This window comes from Phyllostomus hastatus, unplaced genomic scaffold (genome assembly GCF_019186645.2).
Source record: "Phyllostomus hastatus isolate PE091 unplaced genomic scaffold, TTU_PhHast_1.1 phas_scaffold_182, whole genome shotgun sequence".
Lineage (NCBI taxonomy): Eukaryota > Metazoa > Chordata > Mammalia > Chiroptera > Phyllostomidae > Phyllostomus > Phyllostomus hastatus.
In genome coordinates, this window is record NW_025334013.1 from 18080032 (window position 1) to 18107506 (window position 27475).

A 27475-nucleotide genomic window follows, 5' to 3' on the forward strand; every position below is an offset into this window, starting at 1 on the left:
GTTGAAGTCCGGCCTGGCGGCGACGGTGGCGGTAGCAGCCGTGGCGGCCTCTGCGCATGCTCCGTAGCCCGCCCGCCCTGGCCGCTCGCCGCCCGCCCGACGGAGACGGTGAGGAGGGGGAGGGGTGGGCGCGCGAACGCGGGCGCGGGGTGGGGTGGGGGCGGGGGGGCGGACGCGGGGGCCGCGCGGCGGCCGGCGAGGGCGGGCGGGCGCACAGGGGGCGGGGGGCTGTTGCCTCCGCGGGCGCCTCCCCACGCCCTGTGCGTGCCGCCGCCGCCGCCGGGGAGCGAGCGGACGTCGCGGCGCCGCGGGGGGGTGGGGGGACGCTGCCGCTGGGTCCGCCCGAGCAGCCGGGCCGCCCCCAGCGCGGCCGGCTGCGCCGCCCGACCTCGGCCCCCGGCCGAGGGCGGCGGGGGCCGACGAGCCTGGCACTGGGGGGCCCCGGCGCCCCCGGACCGAGGGGCCCGGAAGTCCTCGGCTGAGGGGCCAGGAGGGGCCGGAGCGACTCCTGACTGACGAGGCCCTGACGCCCAGGACCCTGGCGAGGGGTCCGGGGATCCTGGGGTATCCCCAGAGGCGGGGTCTGGGGAGTGCCAGGCCCATCAATGAAGAGCCGGGGCGAGGCCTGGGTCGTGTTGGGTTGGGGGGCGGTGCGGGAGGGGGCGAGAGGTGAGGGGAGCCCTGATGCCGACCCGGGAGGAGACCCTGGGAGCCTTGGCGGGAGAGCAAGAGCAGAGAGGGAGTTCTGCTGAGGAAAGGGGGTTCTGCTGAGGAGAGGAGGGCCCAAGCTTCACCTGAGGAAAGGCCTCGGTCGTTCGGCCCAGGGGAAAGAGGCAGGGGCTTTTCCAAAGGCGTGGTGGGAGCCGGCAGGGGACAGGGGAGAGCTCCGGGGAACGTCTGCAGGCCCCTGCCCTCCCGTAGGTGAGGGGCTGCGGGGGCACACCGCAGAGCCGCCTGAGGTGGGAGTGAGAGAGGTCCGGACTGCGAGGAAACGCGAGGCTCCGAGTGCCTCCTGACAGAAAGGCAGAGGACGAGGGAATCGGGCGTGTCGGGGGTGGGGAGCCCCACGTTTCTGAGGGTCGGAGAGAAGCTGTTTGAGGGGAAGAAGCCCAGAACACTCTTCATCCTGAAATGTCGGGGCGTTCACCAGCTGTCTGCTGACCGAGGGGCCGGGTGGATGAGGGCGGAACCCGACCTGAGGCGGCCTGGAGAGGAGCCCACCAGATGAAGGCGTGTTGGAAATCTCAAAACCACTCTATATAGCGGATACTGGAGGGGCTGTGATTGGGGTCTGTTTGGGAGGACCCGGAAGTGGGGTGTTTCTCAACCTGGACGATCACAAAAAGGCACGAACAGATCATTCTAGTCTTACAGGGATTCCCCCTCCCCACTCCGTGGGTTTGCTGATGGTTACTGAGGTGCTTTTGGGGGGACTTTTTCACTAAATGTTTGGATAATCCCCTAATTTATTAGCCTTTTATGTGTATGTATTTAATGTCTACTGAGGAGATGACTATTTCACTAATCAACCTTATGTTCAACAAACATATCCAAAAGCAAACTTGTACACACCTCCCTTGCTTTAGTTTGGGCGCTATTTTGGTCTTGTCCTAAACAGAAGTCCCCTACACTGTAATAGGACGACTCTTCAAAGCATGCTTTTATTCTGTTGCTTCCCCAAACTTCTGCCTAGCGATCTCCAGTAGTGACTTCTAAACTTTTGCTCTGGCTCTTTCCCTCGCAGTGGTGCTGTGTAGCCTTCTGTTGGCTTCAGTTACATTCGGTAGCACTCTGGGTCACCTACTAAATACGTGAGAAGGAATAAGGAAGGAAAAAAATCAAGGAGTTTTGGCCTCAAGTTTTAATTTAGAAATGTCTTAAGAATAGACTACACAGTCAACAAAAATTACACTACAGTGTGCAATACACAAATACATTTTAGGGTTAGAAAAGTTCAGGGTATCTGCTATTTTTAAAAAAATAGTTTTAAGAGAAAGAGGAAGCAGGGGCAGAGAAACACTGATTTTTTTTCCTTTCACTTACTCATGCGTTCATTGGTTGACTCTTGCATGTGTCCTGACTCAGGATAGAACCCCTCAACCTTAGTGTATCAGGATGATGCTCCCACCAACTGAGCCTCTGGGCCAGGGCAGGATATCTGGTATTTTTTGTCATTCCTCATTAACTTCCAACTGTCATGTCCCTGTGATCTTGTGCACTCACACTTATACTTTGCCTTGTTTTAAACATTGGTTTTCAGGACAAAAAAATGAATTTAATCCAGAGTAGGTCAGATATCATATCTTTAGTATTTCAATAGCATTTGTAAGCAGTCATGAATTGGCTTTCAAGGTGTCTCTTTTACCTTCGAAAATAACTACAAAATTATTTTAACTTTTCATATAAATTTGGCATCTTTTTTTAATGTATTCTTTTAGAATTACAGGGAGTGTTGTGTAATTCCACAATCAATACTCTGAGACCCTTTTTATAAAAATACCCAAAGGATCAACTAACTCTTGCCTCAGGAGTTTTTGTTGATATAAACAAGAGCCACTTTTCGGTTTGCACTCAGCTCAAAGAGATGACCTTGCAGTTAGCCAGTGTAGTCTGAAGAGATGGTTTCGGGTTACTTGCTAGGAATATGGTATTTAGGGTAATAAGAGATTCAATCCAAACTGGCTTCTCTAAAGAATGTCAACATGGCATTCTTTTCCAAGTTGACTGAATCAGACCTGTGTCTCTGACACTGAGAGACATATTGTGGATAATTATAATTATCCTCTTTGATAAACTCTCAGAAAGTTAGAGAAACAGCCAGAACATTCCTCTTGGGTGCCAAGATGTGGGAGGGGTAAGGAATAAAATATGAGTTTCTATTGAGGAAAGTGTTAATCAAGTTGTTAGTCAGCCACTTATTCAGAGTGTTCTAGAGAGGACTCAACCACAGAGTAGAAGATTGAAACTAGAAGCATCCTTCTAATTCTGCTTCTCTAACCCATTAATTCACTTAAACTATTAATTTTTAAACATTTAAACGCCCTTTTTGGGATAATAAATTCTGTAAGCTTGATACGTGCTAAGGTATTTCATCTTTTTAAAAAGATTTTATTTACTTTTAGAGAGAGGGGAAGGAAGGGAGAAAGGGAGAGAAACATCCATGTGTGAGAGAAACATGGATAGGTTGCCTCTCAAAAGCCCCCAAACTCCCAACCGGGGGCCTGGCCTGTAACCCAGGCATGTGCTCTGACCAGAAATCGAACCGTTGACCTTTCCGTTTGCAGGCAATGCCCACCCCACTGAGCCACACCAGTCAAGGCAGGTATTACATCTTTTAGATTTATTAAATATGTAATAGTAACAGAATAGTGCTTGAAAAAAAGTGTCCAACAAATGCTAGTTGTTATTATTTTAATTTACCCTACATTTTTATAGTTTAAACTTTGACGATATCTATTGGTTCAGTTATTCAAGGACTTGATGGTATATGTATGCTTCATCATATCCCTTTTTGGCTTTTTCTGGACTCACAGGACCTAATTTTTTTTGGTCTACTGCCAAAAGCCAGCCAAACCAGGCCATTGATTCTCTCGTTTTAAAAAAATTGTTCATTTACAGTTGTCCCAATTCCACCCCCCACCCCATTACTCTCCCGTGCCCTGCCCACCCCACCCCACCACTTCCACAGTCAATCCCCACCCTGTTGTCCTTGGGTCCTTTGTACAGGTGATTCTCTTATTTTTATCTTTCTAGTTTTAAACCTTTAATTTACTCGGGGGTAGGATTGGGGGTGGGAGATGAGGGTGGGTGGGGCAGGGGAAAGTGGTGGTGGGAAAATGGAGACAACTGTATTTGAACATAAATAAAAATATTTAAAAAGTAAACCCTTAATTTTCAGAAGTTTGAATTGTATACTGCTTTATCTTGCAGTTACTTTTCCCCTCTAGTATGTGACAGTGCCATGCATCTCTTTCCTTTCTGTAGTTCCTTAAGAGCAGATACTGTCCTTTTTTATATCCAAGGAGCCTAACTCTCCCTGATATGGAGTAGAAACTCAGTAAATATTTGTTGAACTAGCCATACTGATGGACAATAAGCCAGGCAGCTTAGCCCAGCTACCTAAGCAAATGCATCCCCTAAGTTGGAAATGTAGAAAATTCTAGCAGCCTTTTAGGGTAAGCTAAATCATTAATTGCACAAGAATTTATTACCTTTCTTCTATTTGCCAGATTGCCTTAGAAAGTCTAGATAGATGGAAGTCTGATATTTGAAAGCTATTATACTCCTGTGTCCTGGGCAGTAACCTAGGCACAGGGAAGTTGTTGAAAAAGAAAAGCAATCCTTGCTTTCCCGTGATGTTGTCTGGTGGGGAGAGGCTGACAAAATGAGATGATCATTGTGACAAGGGTGCTGCAGGCACTGAAGGAGCAAGGACATAAACTCAAATCTAGTCAAGGAAGTCACCAAAGGCCTCCCCAAGGAAGTGATGTTTTAAATAAGTTACAAAAATTTAGCAGTAACTAGCCAGAGAAAGAAAAAGAGAATTTCAGGTAGAGGAAATAAGTGTGAAGGCTCAGGTGAGAAAATGGTGGTATGTTTGAGAAATTGGGAGAAATTCAATGATAGCAGCCCACATTGTGAGAAGAAGAACTATGAGAAATGAGGCTAGCAGGATGGGCAGGGGACAGATTTGGAGGATTTTGTAAGCCATGTTAAGGTATTTGTATGTCATTCTAACAGCAAAGGTAATCCACTGAAGGATATTTAAATGGAAATGGCTTGTGACCTTTAGTAAGATCACTTTGTAGATAATTTGGAGAGCAAGACCAGAGTTTAGGATACTAATGTGATGCACCTGGAAAAATACAGGTAACTGGTGGCTCAGAATATGGTGTGGCAGCACAAATGGAGAAAGGAGATGGTTAAGAGATATATAGGTAATAGAATGGATAGGATTTGGTAGTTGATTGGCTTTAGAAAGAGAAAAAAGAGTCAAAAATAACTTCTGCTCTGACTAGTGAGGTTCAGTTGGTTGAGCATTGTCCCAAAGCAAAAGGTCACCCATTGGATTCCTGGTGAGGGCACATACTTGGGTTGCAGGTTTGGCCCCTGGTAGGTGCATGTATGAGAGGCAACCGATCAATGTTTCTAACTTTGATGTTTCTGTCCTTTTCTCCCTTCCTTACGTTCTCAATACAAATAAATAAATAAAAATCTTTAAGCCCTGGCTGGCGTGGCTCAGTGGATTGAGCGTGGGCTGCGAACCAAAGTGTCGCAGGTTCAATTCCCAGTTAGGGTACATGCCTGGGTTGCAGGCCATGACCCCCAGCAACCGTACATTGATGTTTCTCTCTCTTTCTCCCTCCCTTCCCTCTCTGAAAATAAATAAAAATATTTTTAAAAATCTTTTAAAAAATAATAACTCCAGCCCTGGCTGGTGTAGCTCAGTGGATTGAACGTAGGCCCAGGAACCAAAGGGTCGCTGGTTCAATTCCCAGTCAGGGTACATTCCTGGGTTGTGGGCCAGGTCTCTAGTAGGGGATGTGTAAGAGGCAACCACACATTGATGTTTCTCTCCCTCTCTTTCTCTTTCTCCTTCCCTTCCCCTCTCTCTAAAAATAAATAAATAGTCTTTAAACATAAACAAACAAACAAACAATAACTCCATTTCTGGCTTGAGAAAATGGGTGGAGGCTAGTGCCATTTGCTGAGGCAGGAAATAGGAACAGGCTGAGAGGGAACATGAGTTCCTTTTAAGATGCCTACAAGATATTTTAAGAGACTCTTGGATATAGAAAGTGTAAATTCAGGTATAAAGCTTGTGAGAATCATAAAGGGCAGAGTATAAGTCAGACATAAGGAATTTTAAGTAGGTCAAATACAAAAATTGATTGAACTGAGCTATGTCACTGCCTGTGATGAGCAGGTCTGTGACAGATAAAACGATTTTTGGATAAGCACCACTTGTCCTGACCGAGAGTACAGTGTAGTAATGAGGATAGATATCTGTTCAGTTAATTGCAGTGCAGAGCTCAGTGTGATAAACACTGGAGGACAGCTACAAACCAAGTATTGGGGTAATGCAGAAAAGAAAATGATAAATGCTTCGGCAATGGCTATGTGGAGGAGTGGGCTTTGAACTGTGCCTGAAGGGAGGAGATGAGGGAGAAAGGAGTTTTAGGCTTAAGGAATAACAACATACAGAAACCTGAAAGTACATATTGTATGTTCAGAATACAATGGGTGAGTAAAAGATAGAAAATTGTACTGCAACAATAATTAAAATAAAATTTAAAAAAAGAATACAGTGGTTGGTTGGTGTGGCTGCAGTTTAAGATTCTTGGGTTATTATAGTTACAGATAAGACTGGAAAAGTATTTTGGGGCCAAACAGGGTTATGGCTTAACCCTGGAATGTTATGCTTAAGTATGTGTATTAAAGGCAAATGAGTGCTGTGGCAGAGCTGAGATACAGTTTCAGTCATCTGACTGCCAGTTACATGTTCATATTTGCATCCGTTGAATACTTATTCCATTCAGCATAGGCCTAGTCATTTTCACATTCTTATCTAAGTAAATACAGTGCTCTTATTTCTAGTCCCTCTAGTGACTCCCTCCTTCCTTTTCAATTGTGAAGAGTAACACTGCAGAATATCCTGTGACCTTCTGAGTTTTCATTGAGATTGGAACAATGCTTTGAATTACTTTAATTTTTTTAGAGATTATATTTATTTATTTTTAGAGAAAGGAGAAGTCAGGGAGAAAGAGAGGGTAAGAAACATCAGTGTGCGATTGCTTCTGGTGCACCCCCAACTGGGAACCTGACCTGCAACCCAGGCACGTACCCCTGTCTGGGAACCGAACTAGCAACCTTTTGGTTTGCAAGCTGGTGCACAATCCACTGAGCCACCAGCCAGGGCACTTTGAGTTACTTTAGAGTTGAAGAGCATGTAGTGCTGGACACTGGTTTCCTCACCAGCTCTGCAAGGGAGATGTCAGGTGAAGTCATTTCTCCATTCAGTCAGAAGCAGAAAGGTATTTAGTCTAGAGGTCATACAATTGGATTCAGCATTTGTTAAATAACTATGCAGTGCAAGTCATCTTTTTCTTCCCAATCAGCTAAGTTCAGTTAGTCAGCAGATATTTATTAAGTACTCACAAAGGACAGAGCAGTTAATGAGATGTAATAGCTGGTTGCAAGGAAAATGGATTCCTACTCTCTAGGAGCTTACTCTTTGGGATGGAACTAGTGGTGTGCTATAAACCAGCTCTCTAGGGAAGAAATACCCTGATTTGTAGTGCTTGCCAATTTCCGTGGTGTATATACTCCCAGCATCAATGATTTTAAGCTAGTAACTTGATGTCACTAAACTTGGAGTTGGGAAGTGACGTACACAATTGGTTCTTAGGAGCTGGTAGAGCTGGTAAAGCACACCATTGGATGAATCACTCATACTAAGAAAACCTACAATAGCAAGTGAATACTGAGGCATTTCTGGAAAGATCTAGAGCCTGTGTTAGCACCATTTCACATTCCCATCCTTTTCAGAGGACCATGATCTTCAGGGTGCCCTTGGATTTGGGTAGTTATTATCCTGGAGTTCCTCTCCTGTGGTTGCTATCTTTTCAAACCAGATGAAGTTACTGGTGCTTCTTGTTTCTGACAGCAGTTTCAGCTATCTGACTTCATGTGAAAGATGGCTAATGCGGAAGTGAGTGTCCCAGTGGGGGATGTGGTTGTGGTACCCACTGAAGGAAATGAAGGAGAGAACCCTGAAGACACTAAAACCCAAGTGATCTTGCAGTTACAGCCTGTGCCACAAGGGTAAGTGACTAAAGATATGGATATTCTAAAAAGCTTGGGAGGTTTAAAGAGTGGGGAAATTATAACTTGATGGCTGTTTATCACAATGGAACATGCAACATTCATCTCAGAGCCGGCCAAGTTTTCATCTCTATAACAAGGTGTTTAGTGCTATATTTGTCATTTCAATACTTATTACAACAATTAGCTGTTTTCTTATATCTTCTCCTCTTCTTCACTGTGAGCTCCTTGAGGGTAAGTTACATGGCTCCCTGATTTTATTTATACACACTATTTAGCATGGAGTCTTCGTAAGTGTTTGCCAAAAGACAGTGTAGTTAGAGTCAGAGGAGATTAGGCAAGGCAACTATAAATGTATTCCTACAAGAAGCTCTCTGGACTGTCATGGGTGCACAAATTATCAACCTTGGTCGATCAAAAATAAACATAAACTACCTACTATTATACAATGTATTATAAAGATGTTGGAAGAAATATAGCACATGGTTCCCACTGTCATGGAACTTGCAGTCTAGCTGTGCAAACCGAGAAAAAATTATATATATATATATATATACAGAGAGAGAGAGATCACTTACATGGCAAAATCTAACAAGTGTTGAATGACATGATTAGGAAGTGCTTTCAATTCAGGGGACCACTATGAATTTGAAAAAAGAGATAAGTTTTAAAAAATGGTCTGTGGTCTTAAAGGTTAAGTAAGAATTGCATCTACAAAGAGAACAGAGGGATAGTTATTTTACCTTGGGGAATGTTTGAGTCTTCATAGGATTAGAAATGTTCTTGGGCAAACATATAATCCAATCCCAATCTACTAAGTAATGTACCTTGTCTAAACACTTCTGGAAAAACACAATCAACTTTTCTTGGTAATTTTAAAAACATTTTAGTATAGAAAATTTCAAATTTACACATAAATACAGAAAATTATGTAAGCACGCATCACCCAGCTTCAACAATTATCAATACATGGCCAGTCTTATTCATCTCACATCTACCTACTCCTGAATTTTTTTGAGGCAAATCTCAGACATTAGTATGTATCTGTAAGATAAGGACTTTTTAGCTTTAAAAATATAACCACAGTTTGCTGATATTTCTGAGTATTGTAAAGCATAAGAAAATTTTAAGATTTATAAGGGAAAGGTAATATATGATAAATCCTGCATAGAGTTAATAGAGTGATTTAAATTTTTATTGACACCAAAAGATTATGCATGCTTATTCAAATTCACTTGTGTGGGAGGTTCATTTGTTACACACACACACATACTTGTAGTTGTTATCCTTTGGTACATGAAGAAGAATTAAAGAATAGGTCTTTCAGTTGTTGCCAGCTTTATTTTTCTCATGGGGTCATTATTTCTTCTACCTTTCCAAAGTGCTCCAAGGAGCTTTTGAGATCTTGTTCCCTAGCATGCTGTCAATTTGGCTCAAATAAATTATTTTTATTTTATTTTATTTTATTTTATTTTATTTTTCCTTCTTTTTATTATTTATTTATTTATTTATAGAATATTTTTTCTTTATTTTTCTCAAACCCTTGTCTTGAGAACTGACTTTCAGTAGATTGCAGTGAGGGAACTGCTCTGCTACGTATGAAATCCCAGCCCAGAAGCAGGTTGTGTACCAATGGTTTAGTGCCAGGTTCCGCAAGGGGGCAGCCTCCTTTCTAGCCATGCTAAATTCTTATAAAATTTTTTTAAAAAGTGCTCCAGTTGTCATTTGCCTTGTCCCTAGCAAAGACAGAAAAAGCTTCTCTGTTGCTTAAAGAGTTAATTTTTTGAAGATTTTGTTCCACTTGTTTTTCTTTTGCCTGTCTCTTATTTTCCAAATGATAGTGCCTTTTCTGGAAACTTCTCATTACTTGATCAGAGATAGGCATCTTTGTACAACATATATTGACTCTCTAATCCACTATTTACACTGAATTTAATATATGAACTTGTGAATGAACATTTTGAGGTACTGCCTTTTGAGATACCTGTCTATTGGTGCTGAGTTGATTTCTGTAATTGTTTTTTAATTATTTGAATATTTTACTGTGCTTTAGCCTCATTTTATAAAACTGAGTAGGGAGGAAAAAATCTGATACTAGTGAAGTACAGGTCTCATAAGTTTATTTTATTTATTCAGGGAAGGGGAGTGAGAGATAGGCAGAGACAGAGAGAGACACCAATTTGTTGTCCTCCTTTTTATGCATTCTTTGGTTGATTCTTGTATGTCCTATGATCAGGGATCGAACCTGCAACCTTGGTGTGTCCTAATGACACCCTAACCAACTGAGTTACCCAGCCAGGGCTAGGTCTCCTAAGTTTCATACACTTGAGACAAAGATGGAAATTATCAGGTGTCAGTCTTGAGCCTCAGTCACACTTAACCTAATTGGCTTCAGGTTCAAATATGAAGGAAAGAAACAATCAAAGAACTTGTATGAATTGTTGGGACTATATTGGTCAAGATTATATGCAAAAGGCAAGAAATAGGCCCTGGCCATGTTGGTAAGTTGGTTTGAGCCTCAAACATCATCCCAATATACCAAAGTTGGGGGTCTAATGTAATTCCCAGGTTTCTGTCTTATGCTTCAATGTCCTGGGTGGTGCCATCAACAAGGATGTGGAGTAAAGGAAAAAGCATAGTTTGGGAGGTAAGAAAGGAAAGACAACTTGCTTAACTTAGACATAATGAATTGAACAATGTCCTATGGGGCATCCAAATATCTTTATTTATTTAGCAGTTAACTGTCCTGGTGTGAAATTCGGAAAGGAGGTTAGTGCTAGAGGTGTCACTATAGGGGTGAATAACCACCGATGCAAAGGAGATTGTTTAAGCAGTGCTTTCAAATAACAAGATGCAATAATGAACACATTAGATTTATTATAGGGATTAAAGGACATCACTGTATCATGTTAGGTTACCTGAGCCCATTTTTTAGAAGGTAGAAATATTTTAGAAAGGCACCTTCATGAAATGGTACCTCTAGTTACTGCTAGTTACTTTGGGCATAGTCTGTCTCTTAATTTTTTAGTAGGCTCTGCTTATGTCAACATTTTGGTTATGGTGCCTTCAAAAATGCTATATCATAATGTGTGTCAACTGTAATTGAAAAATGTTTAAAAAGTATTAAAAACAACTAAAGCACTGGCTGGTGTGGCTCATTTGGTTGGAGCATCATCCCATAAACCAAAGATTGCAGGTTCAATTCCTGGTAAGGGCACACGCCAAGGTTACAGGTTCAATCCCTGATTGGTGTGCTTCCAGGAGGCAGCTGATTGATGTTTCTCTCACATACATGTTTCTCTCTTTCTCCCTTCCTCTCTCTCTATAGAATCAACAAATTTAAAAATATTGTTTTTACAACTGTAAACCTACTTTTTAAAAAGATTTTTTTAATTTAGTTTTAGACAGAGGGGAAGGAAGGGAGAAAGAGAGAGAAACATCAATGTGTGGTCGCCTCTTGGACACCCCCTACTGGGGACCTGGCCTGCAACCCAGGCATATGCTCTGGTGGGAACTGAACCAATTACCCTTTGGTTCACAGGCCAGCACTTAGTCCACTGAGCCATACCAGTCAGGGTTAAATTTTTTTTTTTTTTTAATACTAAAGTGCTTGCCCTGGCCAGCTTGTTGGGGTGTTATCCCGTACATCAAAAGGGTTGCAGGTTTGATTTCTAGTCAGGGCACATACCTGGGTTGTGGGTTCAATATCGGTGGTCAAGGTATATGTGGGAGGTGGCTGATCGATGTTTCTCTCTCACATCGATGTCTTTTCTCTCTCTCTAAAATGAGCATATCCTTGGGGTGAGGATTAAAAAATAAAAAATGCTAAAGTGCTTAAAAATGCTTCAGTGTCTAGATTCCAACAAGGGTCATAAACTTCTCTGGTCAGCATTGCTTCTTGTCTTGAACTGTCCAACAGTATTACTTTGTAGTCTTGATAAGGTAATTCTATAACATGACTTAATCTTATGCTTGAAGCAATACTTTATGTCATGAGCTTTTAAAGATATGAAGGGGAAATGTCTAGTGTAAAATACAGTAGCAAGAGGAACTTTCCGTTGAGGTGAGGAAAGTTGTTAATTCATTTCCATGGTAATAGCTGCTAAGCAGTTATGGGCAACTTAGAGTTTAAAAATAATGGGGAACTGCTCAAAGCACTAACATAGAGTTGTGAAGTATATTTGTTTTATTCCTTTGAGATAGATTAAAAAAATTCTTAACCGCCCTGCTGTGAATATTAATTTTTTCATGATTTATGTAGTTTGTTTATCGATGGACACTTTTACAACAGGATTTATGAAGCTGGGTCTGAGAACAACACAGCAGTTGTGGCAGTAGAAACTCACACGATACACAAAATTGAAGAAGGGATTGGTAAGTCTTTTTGATATTCTAGTACATTTGACCTTAACTTCCTTAGTTGGGATTTCTTGCCTTTGTGCCTTTTTTATACTATTTAGTATGACCTGTCAGTACTGCAGCCATCTATTTGATGGTAGCACATCTAGAGACACCACTTATTAAGGTGCTAGGGCTGTCAGTTGGTTGTTGAACATCAGTTTGCTAGGGTTGTTGAAAAGATTTTTCATCTGTAAAAGTCCTACAAAGAAATTAGATCCTCAAGGTTGATTCTTGTCATTAGGAAAGTTGTTGATGAAGACTGATAAGGTGTTCATTGATAGATAGTCAGTGGAAACTTTGAAATTAGACAAACTTGAGTTTAAAGCCTACTTTCCCACTTAGCTGTGTGTCCTTGGGGGTGTTACTTTACCTTTTGGAGTCCCACATACAACATGTAAAACATAGAAAACAATTGCTGCCTCCCAGGATTATTGCAAGAACAAAATAAGATTAAATGCATCAAAGCTTATAACACAGTGTCTGATGCACAGTGGGAGCTCAGTAAGAGCTGTCATGCTTAACTTCTTCCAGAGGATTTCTAAACAACACCAGCCAGTGTAAACTGTTAGCTCTTGAGAGGAACCAGGAGACTAAAGATTTTGAATTAAGCTTTGGGGAAGAGTGTTCGATAAATAACTGGTATTTGTTTTTTCATTTTCAGATGCAAGTACTATAGAAGCAAATGAGGATATGGAAATTGCTTACCCCATAACTTGTGGGGAAAGCAAAGCCATTCTTCTTTGGAAGAAATTTGTATGTCCAGGAATAAATGTAAAGTGTGTCAAGGTAATTGTCTTTTCTGCTTGCTGGAACCTACTTTGGGGCTCCTTGATTTTGAAGGGCATGGTTCCAGCACCTCTCTCTTCCACTGTATCAGTATTTTTAATTTTGTGGTTATAGTCCTATTGTGTCATAGTAGACAAAGACAACTTTGGAGTGAAACTGACCTGGATTCAAGTCCCACCAGAATAGAAGTTTCATGAGAGCTGAGAACCTGTCAATCTTGTTCCCCAGTGTATCTCCAGCACTTAGATTGGTACTTGGTGTATTTATCAAAAAATATTTGTTGAATGAATGAATGGAGTCCCATCTTTATTACTGATTAGGTGGGTGACCTTGAACAAGTTATTCAATATTTCAGAACCTCATATATTAAAATAGTGAATAATCATAAATGTCCCCATTGTTAGCCACAACTATACCCATAGATAATAGTCACTATCAGTGGCATCATCCTAGAATCATTTAAGATTATGCAGTTTTGACGCTCTGCAGTGCTATTGGTTCTTACTGTAGTTAATCCTTCTACCATATCCTGAATCTTCTTATTAAGGCTGGACAGATTGTTTCAGTTTATTTAAACAGCCTTTGAAACATTGAATCCAACCACCTGATTCAGAGCATAAATGGATTTTAAATGCTAATTAGTATATTAATCTCTGATCTTCCCCATGTCATCTGTAGCTTTCTCCCAGGATAGGGCACTGCTCAGAGAAGGATCATCTTCCCTGGCACAATAGGGCAAAAGGCTGGGTAATAAAAGACTATGACTTAAGATGCCATCTGGGTATTTTTTGTGTATAGCAAGTAGAGTTATCTCTTTGTTTCCCTCTGCTTGCTTAAGTTGACATTGTATTATTTTGGACTTTTCTTTTTACTTTAGTTCAATGATCAGTTGATCAGCCCCAAGCATTTTGTTCATCTGGCTGGCAAGTCCACCCTAAAGGACTGGAAGAGAGCCATTCGTTTGGGTGGAATTATGCTCAGGTGAGCTCTAATACTAAGAACATACCTTTCAACTGACTTTGGGGCACTTAATCATGGTAGAATTCAGAGAATTCAGTCTTTGCTCTTTAATTTGAAATTTTTATTCTGTCTGAAGGATTAGCTTAAGAAATCCATGTATTATTTGACCTTCATTAACTTGTTCTTTAAAAAACTCTTAGAGAAAGAAGAGTGAATCAAATTCACTCTTCCCAGCATCTAGGGCAAATGTTAGAATGTTGGATAGGATCTTCTCTGGGCAGAGAAACTCAAGAGCAGATGATAGTCCTGGTTGAGATCATCAACCATAGGCAGAGCTAAGCCTGATGCTGAGGAAGCATGACGGCCACAGAGAAGTGTAGGCTGACTGACAAATCCTGGGATAATCTGGTAAAAGTAGAGGGTGCTGTTAATAAGTATCAATATTGCACAGTAAATGCAGTCTTTGCCATCACTGTACTACAGAAATAAAATCCAAAATGTATAATACCCCCAATTCCCTCTCTTTATGCAACAAGTTTACTATTGTAATTTTTCCCCTCTGAAAAGTAACATTAGTTGATTAAATTCATATTCATTCTTTGAGCTCTCACCTAATGATAGAAAATTTTTTACTTTTTTTTTAAGAGAGGGGAAGGGAAGGAGACAGGGACAGAAGCATAAATGTGAGAGAGAAACATCAGTGGGTTGTGTCTTATACACATACTAACTGGGGGCTGAACCCACAAGTGAGGCATGTATTATCACCGGGAATCGAACCAGTGACCTTTTGCTTTACAGGATGGTTCCTAACCAACTGAGCCACACCAGTCAGGGCTTGATATAAAATTTTTAAATGTGGTCAGGAATTAAAAGTTCCATACAGAACATGTTCTGAGAGTCTTAAAAACATCTCATCCTTTGTCTTCAATTCTTTTTTTTAAGATTTTATTTAATTTTTTTTTAGAGAGAGGGGTAGAGAGAGAGAGAGAAGGAAAGAAACATTAATGTGTGGTTGCCTCTTAAGTTTTCCCTACTGGGGACCTGACCTGGAACCCAAGCATGCACCCTGACCAGGAATTGAACCAGTGACCCTTTGGTTTGCAGTCCAGCACTCAATCCACTGGGCTACACCAGCCAGGGCTAAAAATTAGTCTACTTTAATATACAGTCAAGGTATATCTAAAGTAAATTATGGCTCACCTAAATATATATAAGTATATACTATGGGATATAATGCGGTAATTAAAATATTTCTAAAAAGCTTTTATATGAAAAAATAATTATAATATAATGCAAGAAAGAAAGTAAAATATAAATCAATTGAACAGTGTGATTTTACTTGTGCTAAATTCACAAGCAACGCTGGCTGGTGTGGCTCAGTGAATTGAGTGCTGGTCTACAGACTGAAGGGCTGCAGTTCAGTTTCCAGCTAGCGAACATACTTGGGTTGTGGGCTAGGTCCCCAGTTGGGGGTGTGCAAGATGCGTCCAATCTATGTTTTTCTCACACATTGATGTTTCTGTCCTTCTCTTTCTCCCTTCTTTTTCTTCTCTCTAAAAATAAATAATTAAAATCTTTAAAAAGAATAGGCAAAAAATATGCCAAAATGTTGATGTTATCTCTGTGTTGTAGGAGTTTTTTTAAGGGCAGTTGTTTTCTTTATAGTTTTCTGTATTTTTCATAAAAATATTATTTTTTTTTCTTCACATACTATTTTTATAGTCAGAGACACATAATTAAAAAATATTCATTCCAGCCCTGGCTGGTGTAGCTCAGTGGATTGAGCATGGGCTGTGAACCAAAGGGTCACCGTTTTGATTCCAAGTCACGGCACATGCCTGGGTTGCAGGCCAGATCCCCAGTGGGGGCCATCTGAGAGGCAACCACACATTGATGTTTCTCCCCCACTCTTTATCTCTCCTTTCCCCCCTCTCTAAAAATAAATAAATAAATAAATAAATAAATAAATAAATAAATCCCTTAAAAAAAAGAAAAACTTAAAAAAATATATTCATTCCAGATGGTTTGTAGGAAGAAATTAGTAGTTGATCGAAATGGGAACAATTCTAACTTTTATTTTCGTTGTTCTTGGCCTATTTTATTTGCCAGAAAAACAAGCATATGCAGACTTTCCTCAAATGTAAAATGGAACAAGAATACCTAAAAACATCTTTAGAAAAAGACAAGTAATATAACACAGCTTACTATAATTAAAATACTGCATGGTTTTGCTCATGGCCTATCATAACAATGTCTTGTGAATCCTCTTCTAAGGACATCTTATAGTGGGGGTTTAGTTTAATCAGCCTTGCTCTGTATTTATTCGAGGGCTGTTATCAATTTTTCTTTTAAGGAAAGAAACATGTTGAAGTTTTATGTCTCCAAAAGTGACAACAGATCTTGATGGTCTAGCGATACTAACACATCAGAATGCCATCACAAAATTCTAATTCCTTTGTGGCATTTCTCAGTTGTGCTGGGATTTGAGGTAGTCTTTTTTTCCCTTTTTGGATTTGGTTTCAATGAGATTCTATGGGGAAACTTAGCTATTGTCAAGAGTATATAACTAAAGCTTAGTGATAACGGGATGTAAAAGAGAGTATTCTTGAGTAGTCTAGGGAGGGAAGAGGAGTCCTTGTAAATGTGGGCAGGACCAATGAAAATTTTATAGTCCCAATTAGAATTTTTGCAACCTAATGACTCCTAAAACTATTAGGTTTCACTAATCTACAAAGTAGACTCAGCAACTTGTCTCTATTTGTCCCTGAGGCCTAGTTCCCTCTAGATGAAGTACAGGCTAAACTGGAACTTCTTGTCTCCCTTTGTGCAGGAAAATGATGGATTCTGGACAAATTGATTTTTACCAACATGATAAGGTTTGCTCCAATACCTGCAGAAGCACCAAATTTGATCTTCTTATCAGCAGTGCAAGAGCTCCAGTGCCAGGACAGCAGACAAGTGTGGTGCAGACACCCACTTCGGCCGATGGTAGGGGGTAGGAAACCACCTGAAAACCCATTGTATTTTTCAGTAGCACTTTCCCCTCATTTCTCCTTTGTGTTTCTTAATTTCAATTCTCATGAGTGGTGATGTCTCTGAAAGATATAGTAATCATGGGTGGGGTTCCATGCTTTACAAACAGATCTTTGTTTTCTCCCAAATGATTACTATTGACTACCTCCCTTATTTCTTTCTTGCAATGCACGGTAAACATTAGAAAGGTGGTTCAGTAGTCATAGTGCTTATTCAGTGATCTTGCTTGGGTGCCACTTGGCATTCTTTTGAAATTAGATTGTTTTGAAAATCCTTTGCTTTACTAGTGGTCAAAGCAGGAAGTTACATTGGAATGGTGAATGGTTTTTAATTGATAAACTGAGATGTATCAAAGACAATTTATCTTTGGCTGGGATGGACTCTGGATGACTCTGCTATAAGGAACAAAGAGCTCTGCCTGGAAGGGATCCAGAAAACCAAGCTGAGGCTTCCTCACAAATGAGACAGGATGGGCAGACACTTAACTTCAGTATTGTTGAGTTTGGGACTAGGGCTCCCTGTCCATCTCCAGGACAGATACAGCCATGTGAGATTATTAAGGATTGAGTTAGTCCAGCTGGAGACTTAGTACAGCTAATATTCTTAGAATATGTATCAGCTATTTCCAGAAAACTTACAAATATGCCTGACAGAGTAGCAAGAATGATAAAGGATGTAAAGGAAGTAATGTGCTTTAAAAATGCATCTTAAAGTTTCTTTTGGTCAGACCTAATATTCTGTAAGTAACAACTGGATGAGTAGAAGCCAAATCATTTTCAGGAAAGTATAAAATATTTAGCAGTTTGAATTTTTGTTGGTGTGATTCTTTCACTTGAAAAGTGAAAAAATGCTGTGAAATTACATAATCCTTTTTATTTGGCCAAAACTTCTTTATTTAATTGATTACCAATATTGATAACTACTTCTTTGGTTGATTATTGATATCCTCCAGCTTGTAGAGTTCACATTTGTCTTTACTTCTATCTCAGTCAGTTTGATTTTTTTCAGGTCTCTTTGTTTACAACTGACAGCAAAAGTTTTTTCTTCTGTGCATCTACTATTTGTGGTCTCATCTGATTTTTTGAGGTGTTATTTCTCTTGCTTTCTCTTACATAAACTGATAAATAAGTTATAGCAACTTCACATAGTATAGATGGTTAGTATCAAACAGACCTGTATTTAGTAGGGCTGTTGGCCAAACACCATACTTTCCTCTTAAATTATTTCTGGTCCTTCTCATCCTAAGTCTGGGGCAGGCAGCCTGGCAGTTATGCCCACTTTAAGTCTCTTTCAAAAATATACCTGCTCAGGAAGCAGATTGCTCTTTTTTAAAAAATTGTATTTTTTTTTATTTTTTTAAGATTTTATTTATTTATTTTTAGAGACAGGGGAAGGGAAGGAGAGAGGGAGAGAAATATCAGTGTATGGTTGCCTTTCACATACCCCCTACTGAGGACCTGGCCAGCAACCCAGGCATGTGCTCTGACTGGGAATCAAACCAGCAACCCTTTGGTTCGCAGGCCTGTGCTCAATCCACTGAGCTACACCAGATAGGTATTTATTTATTTTTAGAGAGAGGGGAAGGGAGGGAGAAAGAGAGAAACATTGATGTGTGAGAGATACATCAATTAGTTGCCTCTCACACTCCCCCAACTGGGGACCCACCCTGCAACCCAGGCATATGCCCTGACAGGGAATCGAACAAGTGACCTTTTAGTTTTCAGGCTGGCCCTCAATCCACTGACCCACACCAGCCAGGGCCAGATCGCTCTTTTGTGATTTTATAAGGACAGAGGGAAGATATCTTCACTTTCTGTTCAGATTAAGAAGAAAACATTTTCTTTTGCAGGGTAGGTTTTCTTTAGAAAATCCAATATTCATGCTGGCTTCCCTAGGGTTCTAGCTTTTAATATAGGGCTCTTCAGGCAAAAAGCCAGAATGTTAAATAAAATAACAGGATCTCTTTGGCTATGAATATGAGATGGAGGATAGCTACGACTCATAAAATTCACTGGCCTTACCTCTAATGGACTGCTTTTAGGTAACATCACACAGATTGCCATTTCAGAAGAGAGCATGGAAGACGCAGGGCTAGAATGGAACTCAGCTCTCACTGCTGCTGTCACTATGGCCACAGAGGAGGGAGTGAAGAAAGACCCAGAAGAAATTTCAGGTACTTTTTTCTGGTGCTCAGACATCTTTCAGGGTTTTATGACCTTATCACCATTATGATTATGGACACAAAAGACCTCTTAATGACTTTTGCTGTTTTTTCTTGTTCATATTAATACTAACTATAGCTGTAAACTTCTTTTATCCATGCAACAGCCCTGCAAAGTCATGTTTTATGCATGAAGAAATTGAGGTTCAGAAAGGTTCAACAACTTGCCTAATACCAGTCATACAACCTATAACTATTAGAGCTGAATTCAGCTGAGTTTGACTCTGTAGCTTATGCTTTTCATCCTCTCATACTGCCTTCAACTTTGGTAAATTTGCTAGATAAACCTGCAAGGTGTTAGAAGAAAAAGTTAGGTAGCAGGTGGTGTAGAAGATGGTGATTAATGATGATTCACTTAGAGGGGACCAGGAGAAACTTCACATCGTCCTCCAGTCATTTATTCATTTAACAAATATTTATGCTGCATATTTTCAATTGGTACTCTTACTAGATGCCAGACAGGTAAATGAAAAGACATAGCCTCTGATTTCAGGGAGCTTATAACAATGCCTGTGCAACCGTTTTGCTTTGTTTTTTTTAACTATATGACTAGGGCAAATATATCTTTATTTTTTTAGTATATCTTTAATTTAACATCTTTATTACTTTTAAAATTAAATTATTTAAATAATATCTAATATTTAATATTTAATTTAATATATTTATTAGAGGAAGGTTCCTGTTCCTTGTAGCCAGAGCAATGACTAATTGTGGGCATAACAAATTGAGGCAATTATCCCAAATCCCTAGTTTGCTAAAGAGGCCAAATAATTAGTACCAACTTAGAGAGGCAGCCACTATTCCAAAAGCTTCTTCCCTCTGTCCAGAAATGGCCTGACAAGGAATCCTTTCAAATTGAAATGATTTTGAATTTAATACATTGTAAAGGTGTGCCTAAGTATATGTAGCATCCCTTGCTTATCCTCTCTTATCTCTTTTGTACCAGAGGACACTTTGATGTTCTGGAAGGGAATAGCTGATGTAGGGCTGATGGAAGAGGTTGTATGCAATATACAGAAGGAAATAGAGGAGCTACTCAGGGGGGTTCAGCAGCGGCTCATCCAGGCTCCCTTCCAGGTCACAGGTAAGTGTATTAATCCTAGTAATATCAAGTAATTTATTAAACACTAACAACTGCAGATAGGCAGATCCTATTACCCTCATGTAAACACTAAGGGATAGGTATTATTATCCCCATTTTACAGATTAATAAACTAGGGCTTATAAAAGTTAAGTTACTTGTCCAAAGTTCATAACTGGGTTTGGAACTTAGGTCTGGCCATGCTTTCTCCATAGGTAATTTTTGCCTTTATCAATGTGTCAGAAAAGTAATTCTCTCAATTCTCTCTCACTCATATATATATGAGTATATATATTTAAATATGTTAATATAGATATAGCAAATCAAAATTAGTTATGCATATGATCAGTCTTGGTTAAAATTATTAAAAGTGCAATTAGAATAGTCCCATCATTTTCTAATTGTTCCATATTTATATATAGCACAACAGGGAGATGGTGGAACCTTTCTGTTTTAACTCGACAGACATGCCTTTTGTTTCAAATAGATGCTGCTGTTCTCAACAATGTGGCGCATACGTTTGGCCTAATGGACACAGTCAAGAAGGTTTTGGACAACAGAAGGAACCAAATAGAGCAAGGAGAAGAGCAGTTTCTCTATACTCTGACAGGTATGTATAATTTATGTCTCTTCTTAGGTGATATACTAATATCCTCAAGTCTTACCATTTCTTTGTTGAATCTGTTGGAACTAGCTTGCTTTTTTCTTCTTTCTCCCCCTACCCCAAATTGCTCTCTTTCTTTCTTTCAGTGCACATAGTATCCTATTTGGCTTTTTCTTATACAAAGCCCCAGGTGGAGTGAAGTGGTGGGAAACAGATGAGGCATAAAGGAAAAGAGAAAGAAGCCAGCACCCCAGTACTCCTTCTATAACTTGTAGAATTAGGGTGTCTGCTAGAATGCTCTATTAATCCAGAAATATTGATGGCAGAAGAAACAAATTGGCCTTTGTCTTTTTTACATTATTACTACTGTCTCTTGAGAGATGTACATTTAGCATATTCTCCATTATTTGTGATAATAAATTATGGTACAGGGATAATTTAACTCTTTTTATCAAGTACTTTGTGCTGGTCTCTACACTAGGTTTTAGAAATATAGTGTTGAATATTGAGGGCCTTCAAGGAATTCAAGGGAAAGCAGACATTGAAATAGAGTAAGTGCAAAAAGTAATCAGTTTTGTGACAGGCATATAGCAGGTATGATGGAGAAGCAAAGGGAGTTATCACTTATACCTAGAAAGAATCAAGAGAGGTTTTTGAAGGAGGTAAAGCAGGTGAAGGATACAAAACAGGTCAGAGGTATGGAGTATCATCAGTGTTTGAATGATGTTTTGGGTTGGCCAAAAAGTTCATATGTTTTTTTCCGCAAAATAATAGACACATTTTTCATTTTCACTAATAAGTATTGATTTGGATATTATGAATATGTCAGCTATCTCCTGCATGGTATAACGTTGATTGTTCTCAATTAAAATCTCATTGATTGCTATCAACTTCAACTGGGCTACCTGACTGTGGAGCATTATCCAGCAAGAAACTTACCACTTGTGACATGTTTGATTAGTCACAGCATCTTCTCTATACACTGCACAAATCTTGTTTTGCATTTCAGTTGCATTTTTACCTTTCTTGAAATAATAAAGTATAATATGCTAAAAATGTTGTATATTTTCTTCCATCCTCAATATTAAAATGGCTATACAAAAATTCAAAAATTTTGATTTTTTTTGAAGGAATTTCTTTTTCTTTTTTTTTTTTTTTTTAGATTTTATTTATTTATTTTTAGAAAGGGAAGGGAGGGAGAAAGAGAGAGAGAGAGAAACAAACATCAGTGTGCGGTTGCTGGGGGCCATGGCCTGCAACCTAGGCAACCTGTGCCCTGACTGGGAATCGAACCTGCAATGCCTGGTTCGCAGCCCACGCTCAATCCACTGAGCTACGCCAGCCAGGGCCCTGATGTTTTTTTTTAATGTATGGTGATATGACAGCTCTCACAATATGATCTAACAATATGGTTTTGAATGAAGTTAAAGATGACTAAGGGCTACTAGAGCCATCTTATATAAAAAAGCCAAGTGAACTTTTTGGCCAACTCAGTAGAATATGTTATAGTCAGTCATAAAGCCCAAAGGCAAGGAAGATATTTGATAAGAAAAGAACAATTTGGGTTGTTTTAAAGTTATTTTTATACCCAGTTTGTATTTTAAACTCTGTTTACCAAGTACTGTTAGAGATACCCTTTGCCATTTGATCCCCCCCCAGGACTGTTATCCCTATTCTACTGATGACCCAGTAGAGGAACAGGGAGGATACATTATTTGCCTAGGGCCACAAAAGTGAAACTGAAAGTAGAATTCTGTCTTCTTATTCCTAATCCAGCTTCTACCTTGAAACTTTACACCATCTGAAAAATAGTTTTTGTTAAGATGGTAGGCTTCTGGTTCCTTGTCCATATTATTTTTTAGGTAGTTTTAATTGTAGTGTACATCAAGTTTTGTTTTCTGATTTTTCACTATGACATTAATCTTTTTCCAGGTTGCTACATAGTACTTGACCTAGACATTCTCCTACCAAAACATTTAAAAAATTTTTTTTAAATTTACTTTTAGCCCTGGCTGGTGTGGCTCAGTGGATTGAGTGCTGGCCTGCAAACCAAAGGGCCACCAGTTTGATTCCCACTCAAGACACATGCCTGAGTGGCAGACCAGGTCCCCAGTAGGGGGCGCACGAGAGGCAGCCACACATTGATGTTTCTCTCCCTCTCTTTCTCTCTCCCTTCCCCTCTAAAAATAAATGAAATCTTAAAAAAAAAAAAGGATTTAGAGAGAGAAGAAAGGAGGGAGGAAAAGAGGGAGAGAAATATCAGTGTGTGAGGGAAACATCGATAGACACATCAATCAGTTTGCCTTTTGCATGCCCCCAACTGGGGACCTGGCCTGCAAACCAGGCATGTGTCCTGACTGGGAACTGAACCAGCAACCTCTCAGTTTGAAGGCCAGCACTTAGTCCACTGAGCCACACCAGCCAGGGCTAGATACTTAAATTTTCAAACTCTTCTTCAGTAGCTTATTTTGTGACATTGGATTTCTGTGCATATAGTTTTTAAAAATTTTTTTTATTTATTTTGGAGAGAAGGGGTGGGGGGAGAGAGAAACATCAATTTATTGTTTCACTTATTTATGTATTCATTGATTGATTCTAAAATGTACCCTGACTGGAAATCAAACCTACAACCTTAGCATATCGGTATGACTCTCTAATCACCTGAGTACCCAACCAGGCCCTAACTTTTTCTTTTTATGTCCTATTAAACTATTTCCCAGGACTAAGCTTAAGGTTAAATAGTACTTATAATTTGTTTTATGTGTTCCTGTGGATTACTGTCAAATTTCCAAGATTATACCAATTTATGTCACCAGTTTGAACTCACCAACATTGGGCATTTATAATAGTACCTCACTTAACTTTTCAGAAATTCCTGGACAGTGTGACTCAGTTGGTTAAATGTCGTCCCATAAACCAAAAGGCTGAGGGTTCAATTCTTGGTCAGGGAAGTGCCTAGGTTGCAGATTTGGTTGTGGTTGGGGTGCATATGAGATCATTGTTTCTCTCACATTGATGTTTCTCTCCCTCTCTCTTTCTCCCTCCCTTCCCCTCTCTAAAATCAGTGAGCATGTCCTCGGGTGAGGATAAAAAGAAATCACCCAATGTAGTTTCTTCTTAAAAACAATGAAGCGACTTTCCTGAGACTACATAGTGGCAAGACCAGAATAAGACCCCAGGTCTCCTCCTTCCTATTTACTATTCCCAAGATTACAGTTCCCTTCACACAATCTTTCTTTTTTTCTTTTCATAGACTTGGAACGCCAGCTGGAAGAGCAGAAGAAGCAAGCTCAGGATCACAGGCTGAAATCCCAGACAGTTCAAAATGTGGTATTGATGCCTGTGAGCACGCCTAAGCCTCCAAAAAGGCCCCGGCTCCAGCGGCCAGCCTCCACCACCGTCCTGAGCCCTTCTCCTCCTGTCCAGCAGCCTCAGTTCACAGTCATCTCACCTATTACTATCACCCCAGTGGGTCAGTCATTTTCCATGGGCAATATTCCAGTGGCCACTCTCAGCCAGGGCTCCAGCCCTGTGACTGTCCACACACTGCCTTCTGGCCCTCAGCTCTTCCGCTATGCCACAGTGGTCTCCTCTGCCAAGAGCAGCTCACCAGACACAGTGACCATTCACCCTTCATCTAGCTTGACGCTGCTAAGCTCTACTGCTATGCAGGATGGGAGTACCCTGGGCAACATGACCACAATGGTGAGCCCTGTGGAGTTGGTGGCCATGGAGTCCGGCCTGACCTCGACAATACAGGCTGTTGAAAGCACCTCAGAGGATGGGCAGACCATCATTGAGATTGACCCAGCCCCAGACCCAGAGGCTGAGGACACTGAGGGCAAAGCAGTCATTTTGGAGACAGAGCTGAGGACTGAGGATAAAGTTGTGGCTGAGATGGAAGAACATCAGCATCAAGTCCACAATGTGGAAATTGTGGTCTTAGAGGATTAACTGGGGAGATCGGGGCCAGGAGATATGTTTCAGTTTTAAATTTTAATTATTTGTTTACTTTTATCATTGTCCCACTCATTTCCACATAGGATCCTTTAAAAAAAAAATCTCGTTGCTGTAACTGAAAATGTTGGGTACCTCCCACCCCCTCATTGAAAGAATGGACAAAATCAAGCTGCCCTTCCAGAAGTTGAGAGTAGGTTACTCAATGTCCTCATCCTCTTACACCAAGAAAGTTATTTCTTTCAGGGGAGGCATCAAGATAACCAGAAATCCTATCCTGAAAACCCTTTCCAGGCTAGTCTAGCTGTGTATGCATGTGGTTTTATTCTTGTAAAGATGCATTGACCAAACTCTGGAACACAGACCTGATACTGGAAGGCAACCCACTTACACACGGATGCAGAAGGATAGTTCATTTTGTATCCTGGAATGGGCCCTCAGAGGCCAGTGCAAAACTCTGAAACAAAGGAAGTTGAATTCTGCTTGAAGGGGAACTCAGTTGCTTGGAGCAGCAGCTTAAAAAGGGAAGTGCTTTGGCCAGGATGGGGCAAAGAAATTATCTTATTTCCCAAAGTGTAACTGATACCTCTTGATATTTCTGAGGGTTACCACTATGGGTGCTATTTTGAGGGGAGGCCACTGATAAGTGGAAGGGTACATTGCCATGGAGCAAGTAGCATCAGGAGAAATAGAAATCCAGGGATGTCATAGCTGTGCTTTGGGATTCAAGCCTACCTGGCCCCAACTTTGTCAAAGCACTTACCTTTCTAAACTAGGATCAGTCCGTTTATTTACGAACTGTGATGTGGTGTAAATTGCTCTTGGACTATGGCTGTTGTGGTGGTTGGGCCTCCAAGGCCGTCATTTTTATTGCATAACTCCAGGAGCAGGGGAGTTCCTCATCCAGACCAGCTGCCCTTTTTGGTGGGGCTCTTTTTTGGTTTTGAAACCAAAAGCATCCACTCATTTGGTGCTTCCTCTTGTTCTACCCTCTGTTTCTCAACTGTTAATGACATCTGCCTCCTGGATCCCACGCTCTTCAGCTCTTTGGCTGATTTGGAGAACAGTGACAGGTGCCTGCCTTCATCCCCTTTTAGATTCATTTGTACCACAGATGTTTCTGTGAGATTGAACTCATTAAAAAAAACAAACAAAAAAAACCCTTAGCTTGGGAGGAAGACTAAATACCCCCAGCCTATCCTGAGGCACTGAGTGGATGTCTCCTCCTGAGCAAGCTGGACTCCCTGGGAAAGAAGCATTGTCCGCAACATTATATTATAGGAAATGTACCAAGAATGTCAACAATAATGTCTTTGGGGTGGGAGGGTGTATCTTTCTTTTTTTTTTCTTTTTTTACTGTTGTTTGTATATTTAGAGCTGGGCCATTTTCTGTGTTGTGATTCCTTCTCTTTGACCATCTTCAGTGTTTGGGGCAAGAGTGGACCCTGTTTTTTCTTTCTTTTGGTTGTATTGTTTACTGCACTAGGAAAAATATAGGGAAACCGCAGACAGTTTAAAGGAAAAATAGGTAAAAAAGAAAGCACATACCTTAGGAGTGGGAGTTTTTGTTTTGTTTTTTAATTAAAAGCAAAACTTTGACCTGTAGTTTCCTTTTTTTTTCCAAGAAGCCACCCACTTGAAGCGATGTTTTTCCAACGGTTGTTGGAAACCCTGTTGTCAAGCAAGTGAAAACAGTTCTGTCCCTCAGATAGCTGTATATAGCTGGAGAAGCCCTCTAACTTGGAGGGTCAATCATAAAAGCCTTAATAAAGGGTGAGATTTCTGAACCCCATAGAGTTGTGATTTTCAGCTTTAAAATTGGGGCTTTATTTTTTTTTTTCAAAACATTTCAGAGACATAGTGGTAAGCTTAGAACAAACCTTTGGCTCTTTATATATCTTTAGTGAGGAAAGTGGCTTTTATTTCTTGCTTTTTTTAGGTTTCCTGTTGGTACATAAACAAAACCAGTATTTCTCTCTAAGGCTAAAACTGTTACTTGAAGCTAAAAAGGCATATCATTTCTAATGTGGTTTTTAGGGACACTTTTCTCTTTCCCAGAGACAAGAGGCCCAATTCAGAAGAGGAGGAAAATACCCACATGCTAGGTTCCTTTATCCCCTCCATCAGAGCTATTGGTAGTATTTTAATGTAGTATGAGCATCGTGCTTCCAAAGTCAAGAGATCTCCTCCTAAGGACAGAGCCTGTTTGCTTTTATTTTCTGAATATTCCAGCTGGTGGAAATACACAAGCTTTGTTGTTTTCCTGGTCTTCCGATAGCCTGTCATTATTGCTACGTGCTATGGCACCCACTGTTGAGTTGGGGGGTTCCCTTTCAGGTCCAGTCCAGATGATCTCAGATGGGGGAAATATATGCAAGCCATTTGTCTGTGCAGAAGCATTTGCAATGAATCATTCCTCAGGCTGACTTGGCAGTAGCCATCTTTCTGTTCATTCATTCAATAAACATTTATAAGTATGATCTATGTGCCAGGCTTTGTGCTAGGCACTGGCAGTACAGAGGTGAAAGCACATTCCCTGCCGTCAAAAAGTTCATACTCTAGAGACTGTGTAGAATTTGTATATGAATATAATTGGTTTCCTTTGTAA

The 27475-nt window shown here is 40.4% G+C and overlaps 1 protein-coding gene across 7 annotated transcripts; it reads left to right on the forward strand.

Annotated features, from left to right (window-relative positions):
• GMEB1 (glucocorticoid modulatory element binding protein 1) lies at positions 1–27475 on the forward strand. Of its 7 annotated transcripts, none has more exons than XM_045859412.1 (10): positions 1–108; positions 7667–7824; positions 12086–12198; positions 12887–13011; positions 13889–13992; positions 16802–16959; positions 19046–19177; positions 20172–20309; positions 20794–20916; positions 24164–27475. In XM_045859412.1, exons 2-10 carry the CDS (start codon positions 7697–7699, stop codon positions 24862–24864), a joined length of 1722 nt encoding a protein of 573 aa, XP_045715368.1. In that variant the 5' UTR covers positions 1–108; positions 7667–7696; the 3' UTR covers positions 24865–27475. The 7 variants fall into 7 exon arrangements, with proteins under 7 accessions (XP_045715368.1, XP_045715371.1, XP_045715370.1 ...); XM_045859415.1 differs by having other exon boundaries at positions 19–108; positions 7670–7824; XM_045859414.1 differs by lacking the exon at positions 1–108 and adding an exon at positions 346–564.